The sequence below is a fragment of the Phyllopteryx taeniolatus genome, chromosome 2 (assembly GCF_024500385.1).
Source record: "Phyllopteryx taeniolatus isolate TA_2022b chromosome 2, UOR_Ptae_1.2, whole genome shotgun sequence".
NCBI classification, from domain to species: domain Eukaryota; kingdom Metazoa; phylum Chordata; class Actinopteri; order Syngnathiformes; family Syngnathidae; genus Phyllopteryx; species Phyllopteryx taeniolatus.
The window spans coordinates 16542813-16555183 of record NC_084503.1 but is presented as its reverse complement, the minus strand read 5'-3'; the positions used below and the strand labels follow the sequence as shown (position 1 = coordinate 16555183).

The 12371-nt window shown below is 48.7% G+C and overlaps 1 protein-coding gene across 1 annotated transcript; it reads left to right on the top strand.

Moving 5' to 3' along the window:
• Nucleotides 1-1394: 1394 nt before the first annotated feature.
• On the top strand, nt 1395-7847 carry LOC133474503 (uncharacterized; the record flags this gene model as incomplete). Its single annotated transcript, XM_061766295.1, has 4 exons — nt 1395-1478; nt 1809-1895; nt 2512-2582; nt 7376-7847. Coding segments are annotated over exons 1-4 (714 nt in total), but the record flags the coding sequence as incomplete, so codon positions are not given.
• Between the last annotated feature and the right edge of the window lie 4524 nt (nt 7848-12371).

Sequence of the window (12371 nt, the reverse complement as noted above, 5' to 3'; positions counted from 1 at the left end):
TGGATGATGCCACCAAACACAGTTTTATGGTTAACATAATTTTCCTCCCTGTATTTAATATATAGGACTAGCATTTTGTGTACTATGTCTGTGCTCTCATCTACTATCAGGGCATGCCAGGGTGCATTTTTAACACTGCACTATTTCATTGATTGAGTTGACAAATTCAAAGGCATAGTTTTTATTTCGCCAGCTTTCTGGTATATACTTACATACTTTGCCATGTGATCGTGGATTTGTTTAACTGACAGCATTGATGCATTGATTTTGATAGCAAGTAAAATATTGTCAATGAGAACTTTAACTTGCTCGGGGTCAGATTTTGCTCGTTCTTTTTCTCTCTGTCTTTTGTGCTCTCCCGCGATAATGTACCGATCCCCTGTCCCATCTTGAGTCTTCGTACAATTCCAACAGCTTTCAAATGACACTTTTGCTGAATATGAGGCTTGAGGTAGTCCAACCTCCATTCAGTCCACATTTTTCCCTCCGAAAACTCACTTGCTACTTTCGCTTCGCTGCATGTTTTGCAGAGTACACCTTTCTCACTAGAAAAGGAAAAAATATCACCCAGTTTCATCGCTTGTTCTTCTATTTGCACGTACTGCGACAGCAATTCCATCTTAAAAGAACCGCATTTCTTTTTCACTTTGGCTTGATGAGTGGATGTGTCGCTGCCCGTTCGTTTCGCCATGATAAGGGGTTAGCGTTTGCGTCTCTTAACTCCTCCGTTGTTAGCTCGCTAACCTGCACGGCGCATATGGGCAGGGCACATATGCAAGCATTGTCAATGCTATAATTGGCTGTGTAGCGTAAGTGAACCGTATCGTATCATTGGCTGGGCACCTGTCACTCACTGAGTTACATTGCAAAATGGTACAGAAAACAATATTATTGGTCTAATTAATTAGATTATATCAGGTGTAAAATAAGACATTATTTAATAAGTTTCTGTTGAATTTAATTTTTTTGTGCAGCATAGATTTTCTTGTGCGCTGAGTATGTGCGAACAGTGCGCGATTGCGCAGCTGCGCAGCTTAGAGGGAACATTGGCCGGAAGGATGGATTCGGGTTCTGCTGTGCTCGAAGGTGGTGAGTGAATACGGGAGAGGGCATCTGCCTTGTTGTTACGGGAACCGGGACGGACGGAGAGACTGAAATTGAATCTGCTGAGGAATAGTGCCTAGCCTGCTTGTCGGGGGTTGAGACGTTTAGCGGTACGGAGGTAAGCAAGGTTTTTGTGGTCAGTCAAAATGAGAAATGGTTGTTTAGACCCCTCCTGCCAGTGCCTCCATTCTTACAGGGCCCATATTATGGCCAGCAGCTCGCGGTTTCCGACATCATAATTTATTTCTGCTGAAGATAGGCGACGGGGGGAAAAAAAAAAGCACAAGTTTATGGGTCGTGGGATCTCGCTGCGAGAGGACTGCTCCAGGTCCGGCATCCGAGGCATCAACCTCCACCACGAACTGGAGGGAAGGGTCAGGGTGGCGCAGAATGGGAGCAGTGGTGAACAGGGATTTGAGTTTATTGAATTCTTCTGAGGCTGCTGGGGTCCACTGAAAGGGGGAGTTGGTGGATGTGAGACTGGTAAGGGGAATAGCGACCTTGCTGTAATTACGGATGAATCAGCGGTAGAAATTGGCAAAACCAAGGAAACGTTGCAGTTCTTTGCGGGTTGCGGGGATGGGCCAGTCAATGATGGCTTGGATTTTGGCGGGGTCCGGTTATAGTTGTCCTTTTGCAATGATGTAGCCGAGGAAATGTACTGAGGATAGGTGGAATTCACATTTTTCCGGTTTGACGTATAGACGGTTCTCGAGGAGGCGCTGGAGAACTTGATGTACATGGATGCGGTGTTCTTCGGGGGAGCGGGAGAAAATGAGGATGTCATCGATGTACACAAACACGAACCGGTTGAGCATGTCACGGAGGACGTCGGTAATTAATGTTTGGAAAACTGCAGGGGCGTTGGTTAAACCGAATGGCATGACCAGATACTCGAAGTGTTCGAGAGGGGTATTGAAGGCGGTCTTCCACTCGTCCCCCTCTCGGATACGGATGAGGTGGTAGGCGTTACGGAGGTCCAATTTGGTAAAGATTTGGGCTTCGCAGAGGGGTTCAAAGGACGGGTCGGTCAGGGGTAGCGGTGACTTATTTTTAATTGTAATGTCATTGAGTCCTCGGTAGTCGATGCATGGGCGGAGAGTGGTGTCTTTTTTCTCTACGAAAAGAAATCCAGCCACGACCGGTGACGAGGAGGGGCGTATGAGGCCAGCAGCCAAGGAGTCGCGGATGTAATCCTCCGTAGCCTTTTTTTCGGGACGGGAGAGATTGTAGAGTCGGCTGGTGGGAAGTGGAGCTCCCGTCAAGAGGTCTATGGTGCAATCATACGGGCGGTGGGGGGGGGGGGGGGGGGGGGGGGGGGTAGAGAGATGGCCAAGTCATTGCTCTATACTGGGGAGAGGTCATGATATTCTTCTGGAATTTGTGAGAGGTCCACTGGGGCGGCAGAGGGTGGTGGGTCTTCTGAGGGTGGAACGGCAGAGAGCAGACAGTGGGAATGGCAATGAGGACTCCATCCGGTGATGGATAAACAAGTCCAGTCTGTGGAGTTAGAGCCAGGGAATACCAAGAACTAAGGGGGTCTCAGGGGAAGGAATGACAAAAATGTTCTCGTGGTGATTGCCTGAAATAAGTGTGATCAGAATCAGAATCAGAATCATCTTTATTTGCCAAATATGTCCAAAAAAAACACACAAGGAATTTGTCTCCGGTAGTTGGAGCCGCTCGAGTACGACAACAGACAGTCAATTTACAGAACACTTTGGAGACAGAAAGACATTGACAAAAAAAAAAACAGTCACAGGGCAGTAAAGGGTTGCTAGTTATCTGGTAATGCCGGTACATTTTTTTTTTTGTTTTTTTTGTTTTTTTGACAATTGTGCAAAAAGATGCAGAGTCCTCTAGCACTTAGAGCAGTTCGAATTACTAATATTGCAATAGTCCGGTGCAATGACCATTGTGCAAAGGGCGCTGAGACTTCAAGGAGTGTATGCGGTTTAAAGTGACGAGTAGTGTGATAATCTGGGACAATGTTGGTTGTGCAAATGTTACAGATACTCCTCAATCAGTGTGCAAATGGAGCAGATGCTACTCTGGCATCAGTGGCCAGTATATGCAAATAGTGCAGCATGGCGAGACAACTACAGTGATAGCACGAGTAATACATAATTGGCCCCACAGAAATGTGACAATGAACTCAAGTCAAAAAATTGCCAGCATGTTGTAATGGAATTGTAGGTTAGGTGTTTAAGAAGTTGATCGCAAGAGGGAAGAAGCTGTTGGAATGTCTACTAGTTCTAGTTTGCATTGATCGGTAGCGCCTACCTGAGGGAAGGAGCTGGAAGAGCTGGTGACCGTGGTGCGGAGGGTCCGAGAGGATTTTGCACGCCCTTGTCTTAGTTCTGGCAGCGTGCAAGTCCTCAATGGTGGGTAGGGGGGTACCGACAATCCTTTCAGCAGTTTTGATTGTCCGTTGCAGTCGGAGTTTGTCCTTTTTTGTAGCAGCACCAAACCAGACTGTGATGGAAGAACACAGGACTGATTCGATGACCGCTGTGTAGAACTGTCTCAGCAGCTCCGGTGGCAGGCCGTGCTTTCTCAGAAGCCGCAGGAAGTACATCCTCTGCTGGGCCTTTTTGAGGACGGAGTTGATGTTGGTCGCCCACTTTAGGTCCTGAGAGACTGTAATTCCCAGGAACTTGAAGGTCTCGACGGTTGACACAAGGCAGCTGGACAACGTGAGGGGCAGCTGTGGCGAAGGATGCCTCCTGAAGTCCACGATCATCTCTACAGTCTTGAGCGTGTTCAGCTCCAGGTTGTGTCGGCCGCACCACAGCTCCAGCCGCTCCGCTTCCTGTCGATATGCAGACTCGTCACCGTCCTTGATGAGGCCGATGACAGTGGTGTCATCTGCAAACTTCAGGAGTTTGACAGTCGGGTTCGCTGAGGTGTAGTCGTTCGTGTAGAGAGAGAAGAGCAGTGGAGAGAGGACACAACCTTGGGGTGCCCCAGTGCTGATGCTGCGTGTGGATGAGGTGGCCTCCCCCAGCCTGACCTGCTGTGTCCTGCCTGTCAGAAAGCTGTAAATCCACTGGCAGATGGCAGGTGAGACGCTGAGTTGGAGAAGCTTGGATGAAAGGAGTTCAGGGATGATGGTGTTGAACGCTGAGCTGAAGTCCACGAACAGGATCCTCGCGTAGGTCCCTGCACTGTCGAGGTGTTCTAGAATGAAGTGCAGTCCCAGGCCTGTAGTCATTCAGACCCGAGATTGCAGGTTTCTTGGGGAATGGAATGATGGTGGAGCGTTTGAAACAGGATGGAACTTCGCACAGTTCCAGAGATCTATTGAAGATCTGAGTGAAGACTGGAGTGAGCTGGTCCGCGCAGACTTTGAGGCAGGATGGGGGACAAATGGTCAGGGCCTGCCGCTTTGTTAATCTTTTGTTGTTTGAAGATGCGTCTCACATCCTGTTCATGGATGGTTAACGCAGAAGTCAGAGGTGTGATTGTGGTCGGGGGTGCGGCTGGGTGGGTGTGGGGTGTGAAACTGTCCTTTTCAAATCTGCAGTAGAAGGTATTCAAGTCGTTGGCTAGTGTGCTATTGTTCTCAGCTTGGGGGGATCGTCGCTTGTAATTAGTCAGCGATTGGAATGCATGCCAGACTGATTTTGAGTCGTTTGCGCGAAACTGTTTTTCCAACTTTGCTGCATAGTTCCTCTTTGCAATGTTAATTTCTTTCGTCAGCTGGTTTCTCGCTCAATTATACAGGGCCCTGTCCCCGCTCTGATATGCATCCTCCTTAGCTTGGCGAAGCTGCTTAAGTTTAGCAGTGAACCACGGCTTGTTGTTGTTGAATGTGCGAAATGATTTTGTTGGTACACACACATCTTCACAGAAACTGATATAGCATGTAAGAGTGTCCGTATATTCATTAATGCAGCCCTATGGGGGGCACAAGTCAGTGCAAACTGTAGGCCGGTCCCAAGCCCGGATAAATGCAGAGGGTTGCGTCAGGAAGGGCATCCGGCTTAAAACCTTGCCAAACAAATATGAGCGTTCATCCAAAGAATTCCATACCGGATCGGTCGTGGCCCGGGTTAACAACGTCCGCCACCGGCGCCGTCAACCTGCAGGGCGCTGTTGGAAATTCAGCTACTGTGGGTCGAAGTCGAAGTCAAAGAAGAAGAAGAAGAAGAGGTGGAAAGCGGGTTCTTCGGCAGAAAGAGAAGAGGAAAACACAGAGCCTAGAACTGAATGTGGGGACTTTGAATGTTGGGACTATGACAGGAAAATCTCGGGAGTTGGTTGACATGATGATTAGGAGAAAGGTTGATATATTGTGTGTCCAGGAGACCAGGTGGAAAGGCAGTAAGGCTAGAAGTTTAGGGGGAGGGTTTAAATTATTTTACCATGGTGTAGATGGGAAGAGAAATGGAGTCGGGGTTATTTTAAAAGAAGAGTTGGCTAAGAATGTCTTGGAGGTGAAAAGAGTATCAGATCGAGTGATGAGGCTGAAATTTGAAATTGAGGGTGTTATGTGTAATGTGATTAGTGGCTATGCCCCACAGGTAGGATGTGACCTAGAGGTGAAAGAGAAATTCTGGAAGGAGCTAGATGATGTAGTTCTGAGCATCCCAGACAGAGAGAGAGTCGTAATTGGTGCAGATTGTAATGGACATGTTGGTGAAGGTAATAAGGGTGATGAAGAAGTGATGGGTAAGTACGGTATCCAGGAAAGGAACTTGGAGGGACAGATGGTGGTAGACTTTGCAACAAGGATGCAAATGGCTGTAGTGAACACTTTTTTCCAGAAGAGGCACGAACATAGGGTGACCTACAAGAGCGGAGGTAGAAGCACACAGGTGGATTACATCTTGTGCAGACGATGTAATCTGAAGGAGGTTACCAACTGTAAGGTAGTGGTAGGGGAGAGTGTGGCTAGACAGCATAGGATGGTGGTGTGTAAAATGACCCTGGTGGTGGGGAGGAAAATTAGGAAGACAAAGGCAGAGAAGAGAACCATGTGGTGGAAGCTGAGACAGGACGAGTGTTGTGCAGCTTTTCGGGAAGAGGTGATACAGGCTCTCGGTGGACGGGAAGAGCTTCCAGAAGACTGGACCACTGCAGCCAAGGTGATCAGAGAAGCAGGCAGGAGAGTACTTGGTGTATCTTCTGGCAGGAAAGGAGAGAAGGAGACTTGGTGGTGGAACCTCACAGTACAGGAAATCATACAAGGAAAACGGTTAGCTAAGAAGAAGTGGGACACTGAGAGGACCGAGGAGAGGCGAAAGGAATACATTGAGATGCGACACAGGGCAAAGGTAGAGGTGGCAAAGGCAAAACAAGAGGCATATGATGATATGTATGGCAGGTTGGACACTAAAGAAGGAGAAAAGGATCTATACAGGCTGGCGAGACAGAGGGATAGAGATGGGAAGGATGTGCAGCAGGTTAGGGTGATTAAGGATAGAGATGGAAATATGTTGACTGGTGCCAGCAGTGTGCTAGGTAGATGGAAAGAATACTTCGAGGAGTTGATGAATGAGGAAAATGATAGAGAAGGGAGAGTAGAAGAGGCAAGTCTGGTGGACCAGGAAGTGGCAATGATTAGTAAGGGGGAAGTTAGAAAGGCATTAAAGAGAATGAAAAATGGAAAGGCAGTTGGTCCTGATGACATTCCTGTGGAGGTATGGAAGCATCTAGGAGAGGTGGCTGTGGAGTTTTTGACCAGCTTGTTCAATAGAATTCTAGTGCGTGAGAAGATGCCTGAGGAATGGAGGAAAAGTGTACTGGTGCCCATTTTTAAGAACAAAGGTGATGTGCAGAGCTGTGGCAACTATAGAGGAATAAAGTTGATGAGCCACACAATGAAGTTATGGGAAAGAGTAGTGGAGGCTAGACTCAGGACAGAAGTGAGTATTTGCGAGCAACAGTATGGTTTCATGCCTAGAAAGAGTACCACAGATGCATTATTTGCCTTGAGGATGTTGATGGAAAAGTACAGAGAAGGTCAGAAGGAGCTACATTGTGTCTTTGTAGATCTAGAGAAAGCCTATGACAGAGTACCCAGAGAGGAACTGTGGTACTGCATGCGGAAGTCTGGAGTGGCAGAGAAGTATGTTAGAATAATACAGGACATGTACGAGGGCAGCAGAACAGCGGTGAGGTGTGCTGTCGGTGTGACAGAAGAATTTAAGGTGGACGTGGGACTGCATCAGGGATCAGCCCTGAGCCCCTTCCTTTTTGCAGTGATGATGGATAGGCTGACAGATGAGGTTCGACTGGAATCCCCGTGGACCATGATGTTTGCAGATGACATTGTGATCTGCAGTGAAAGCAGGGAGCAGCTGGAGGAACAGTTAGAAAGATGGAGGCATGCACTGGAAAGAAGAGGAATGAAGATTAGCCGAAGTAAAACAGAATATATGTGCATGAATGAGAGGGGTGGTGGGGGAAGAATGAGGCTACAGGGAGAAGAGATGGCAAGGGTAGAGGACTTTAAATACTTGGGGTCAACCGTCCAGAGCAATGGTGAGTGTGGTCAGGAAGTGAAGAAACGGGTCCAAGCAGGTTGGAACGGGTGGAGGAAGGTATCAGGTGTGTTATGTGACAGAAGAGTCTCTGCTAGGATGAAGGGCAAAGTTTATAAAACAGTGGTGAGGCCAGCCATGATGTATGGATTAGAGACAGTGGCACTGAAGACAAAACAGGAAGCAGAGCTGGAGGTGGCGGAAATGAAGATGTTGAGGTTCGCTCTCGGAGTGACCAGGTTGGATAAAATTAGAAATGAGCTCATCAGAGGGACAGCCAAGGTTCGATGTTTTGGAGACAAAGTTAGAGAGAGCAGACTTCAGAATCAGAATCAGAATCAGAATCATCTTTATTTGCCAAGTATGTCCAAAACACACAAGGAATTTGTCTCCGGTAGTTGGAGCCGCTCTAGTACAACAGACAGTCAATTTACAGAACACTTTGGAGACATAAAGACATTAACAAAAAACAACAACAAACAACAATTGTGCAAAAAGATGCAGAGTCCTCAGTTCGAATGGCTAATATCGCAATAGTCCGGTGCAATGACCATTGTGCAAAGGGCACTGAGACTTCAAGGAGTGTATGCGGTTTAAAGTGACGAGTAGTGCGATAATCTGGGACAATGGTTGTGCAAATGTTACAGATACTCCTCAATCAGTGTGCAAATGGAGCAGATACTACTCTGGCATGAGTGGCCACTATATGCAAATAGTGCAGCACGGCGAGACAACTACAGTGAGTGCACGAGTAATACATAATACAGAAATGTGACAACGAACTCAAGTCAAAAAATTGCCAGCTTGTTGTAATGGAATTGTAAGTTAGCTGTTCAAGAAGTTGATTGCAAGAGGGAAGAAGCTGTTGGAATGTCTACTAGTTCTAGTTTGCATTGATCGGTAGCGCCTACCTGAGGGAAGGAGCTGGAAGAGCTGGTGACCAGGGTGGGGAGGGTCCGAGAGGATTTTGCACGCCCTTGTCTTAGTTCTGGCAGCGTGCAAGTCCTCAAGGGTGGGTAGGGGGGTACCGACAATCCTTTCAGCAGTTTTGATTGTCCGTTGCAGTCGGAGTTTGTCGTTTTTTGTAGCAGCACCAAACCAGACTGTGATGGAAGAACACAGGAGTGATTCGATGACCGCTGTGTAGAACTGTCTCAGCAGCTCCGGTGGCAGGCCATGCTTTCTCAGAAGCCGCAGGAAGTACATCCTCTGCTGGGCCTTTTTGAGGACGGAGTTGATGTTGGTCGCCCACTTCAGGTCCTGGGAGATTGTAATTCCCAGGAACTTGAAGGTCTCGACGGTTGACACAAGGCAGCTGGACAGCGTGAGGGGCAGCTGTGGCGAAGGATGCCTCCTGAAGTCCACGATCATCTCTACAGTCTTGAGCGTGTTCAGCTCCAGGTTGTGTCGGCCGCACCACAGCTCCAGCCGCTCCGCTTCCTGTCGATATGCAGACTCGTCACCGTCCTTGATGAGGCCGATGACAGTGGTGTCATCTGCAAACTTCAGGAGTTTGACAGTCGGGTTCGCTGAGGTGCAGTCGTTCGTGTAGAGAGAGAAGAGCAGCGGAGAGAGGACACAACCTTGGGGCGCCCCAGTGCTGATGCTGCGTGTGGATGAGGTGGCCTCCCCCAGCCTGACCTGCTGTGTCCTGCCCGTCAGAAAGCTGTAAATCCACTGGCAGATGGCAGGTGAGACGCTGAGCTGGAGAAGCTTGGATGAAAGGAGTTCAGGGATGATGGTGTTGAACGCTGAGCTGAAGTCCACGAACAGGATCCTCGCGTAGGTCCCTGCACTGTCGAGGTGTTCTAGGATGAAGTGCAGTCCCATGTTGACTGCATCATCCGCAGATCTGTTCGCTTGGTAGGCAAACTGCAGGGGGTCCAGCAGGGGACCTGTGACACTCTTGAGGTGGTCCAGCACAATACGTTCAAAGGACTTCATGACCACAGATGTCAAAGCGACAGGCCTGTAGTCATTCAGACCCGAGATTGCAGGTTTCTTGGGGACTGGGATGATGGTGGAGCGTTTGAAGCAGGATGGAACTTCGCACATTTCCAGTGATCTGTTGAAGATCTGAGTGAAGACTGGCGCGAGCTGGTCCGCGCAGACTTTGAGGCAGGATGGAGACACGTGGTCCGGGCCTGCCGCTTTGTTAATCTTTTGTTGTTTGAAGATGCGTCTCACATCCTAGGGTTTGGACACGTCCAGAGGAGAGAGAGTGAGTATATTGGTAGAAGGATGATGAGGATGGAGCTGCCAGGCAAGAGAGCTAGAGGAAGACCAAAGAGAAGGTTGATGGATGTCGTGAGGGAAGACATGATGGCAGTTGGTGTTCGAGAGGAGGATGCAGGAGATAGGCTCTCATGGAAAAGGATGACGCGCTGTGGCGACCCCTAACGGGACAAGCCGAAAGGAAAAGAAGAAGAAGAAGAAGAGTGTCCGTATATTCATTCAGGCTGCCAGCTGAATTTTCAAAGACACTCCAGTCTGTGTAGTCTAAACAGCTTTGAAGTTCCATCTTGGCTTCATTGGTCCACTTTTTCACTGTTTTCACTGTAGGCTTCGCGCATTTAAGTTCTTGCCTGTACTTCGGTATTAAGTGAATTAAGCAGTGATCAGACGAGCCCAGGGCTACATGAGGTATAGCACAGTATGCGTTTTTTACCGTAGTGTAGCAGTGGTCTAAAGTATTATTTTCCCTGGTAGGACAGTCGATGTGCTGCTTGTATTTAGGGAGTTTGTAGTTGAGTTTAGCTTTGTTAAAGTCCCCGAGAATAATGAGGGGTGAGTCCGGGTGTTTTTTTTTTATTTCGTTGACTTGTTCGGCGAGCGTTAGCAATGCGGTGTTCGTGTTAGCTTGAGCCGGAATGTAGACTCCAGCCAGTATGAATGATGCGAACTCACGTGGCGAGTAGAATGGTTTACAGTTCAGAAACAGCGACTCCAAATGCGGGCTGCAGTGTGTGCTGAGCTCCGTGACGTCCATACACCATTTTTCGTTGATATAGAGGCATATCCCGCCGCCCTTTGTTTTCCCCGATGATTCCATGTCGCGGTCCGCTCAATGATTGTGGAAGCTGGGAAGCATGACGGCGCCATCGGGTACAGCGTCGCAAGGCCAGGTCTCCGTGAAGCACATGGCCGCGGAACGTCCGAAGTCTTTACTGGTCTTTAACAGAAGAAAAAACTAAGCGGATTTGCGAAGGTTGGTGACAGAAAGTCCGGAGTAGCCTCCTTGATGGTTAGCAGGTCTCCCCTTGTGTAAGTGAGTCGTGTAAGGTCTCCAAAGAAGGAACGAAAAACAATACTAGAGAGCACGTTACCGAGGCGACCACACTGGTAGGCGCCATCTTGGATTATTGGATTGATGGGCGCTGTTTGATGGGTGACCAGGGAAATTACTCGGCCATCCAGGGCTGTGAGTTTTTTCGAGGATGGAAGTGGTTGGAGAGGGATTTGGAGCTGGTGAAATATTTCTTCGTGAATAAAATTATCATCTGCACCGGAATCAATAAGGGCGATGGGGGTGTTATGAGCAGAAATGATAATGCAAGCGGGAACGGTCATGTACGAGGGCGAGCTTGCGGGAAAGGAGGTTTGGCTCACCGCAACGCTCTCGGGCACGGTGAGCCTGGTCTTTCTGGTCGGAGGGGGCACGAGGCAATGAAGTGACCGGATTGACCGCAGTTGGTGCACAGCCGCTGGATGACACAACCCTGACGTTCTTGTGGCTCTAAACGTGTTTGACCAAGTTGTATGTATTCATCGGATGCAACGGGGAGTGACGAAAGTGTGGAAGACGGTGCAGGAGGCAGGTGAGAAGCTGACAGCATGGTGCTCAGAGTGGGAGAGTGTTTACGCGAGCATAGCCTTTTCTCACGGGTTCTCTCTCACAGTCTGTTATCCAGACGGATGGAGAGGGCAATTAGAGACTTGAGAGAGGAGGGCTCGTCCCGGACCGCAAGCTCGTCTTTGATTTGTTTGGAAAGACTGTTTGAAAAGATTCTCCATAGGGCTGCGTCATCCCACCCGCATTCACCAGCAAGGATATGGAAGTCGATGGAATATTCCGCGACGGACTTAGCGCCCTGAGTGAGTGTGTGTCATGGGTGTGTGTTCCGGTTTTTGTCTTCCCCCTGTTTCACACACACCTGCTCCTGAGAGCATCTTCACCATCTGTGCCTCGTTCACCCTAATTACCCCTTGTATTTAACCTCGTGTCTCATTCTCTCTCGTCGCCAGTTCGTTGTACGTTGTCGTCGCGTTCCAGCATACCTTGTTTCCACGTCACAGACTCACAGTAAGACTAGACCCTGTTCCGATTATCGACCTCGTCTTTTTGGCTCATGTTTTTGGATACTGTTGCCTTTTTTGGATTGCCTGCCTGTGTACCGACCTATGCCCGTATATTAAACCTCTCTTTTATGAAACTGTCCATTTGTTTTGGAGTCGTGCATTTTTGGGTCCTATACTCGGTTCCGTTCATGACAGAACGAACTGGCCATAACATGGACCCAGCAGACTCAGACCCGGTGCGCAAAGCCCTTCAAGCGCAGGGTCAACGCCTCTCGAAGCAGGATTAGCAGCTTGCTGCCCTCCACCTTCATCTAGAGGGACTGTCAAGGCATCAGGACAATATGATGAGACAGGTGGCCTCGCGGTTTGAACTTCTTATGACAATTATTCAAGAGAAGGAACCAGTTGGCACAACACCCGATACCGCCAGGGTCACCAGCTCTTCCAGCTCCTTCCCTCAGGTAGGCGCTACCGATCAAT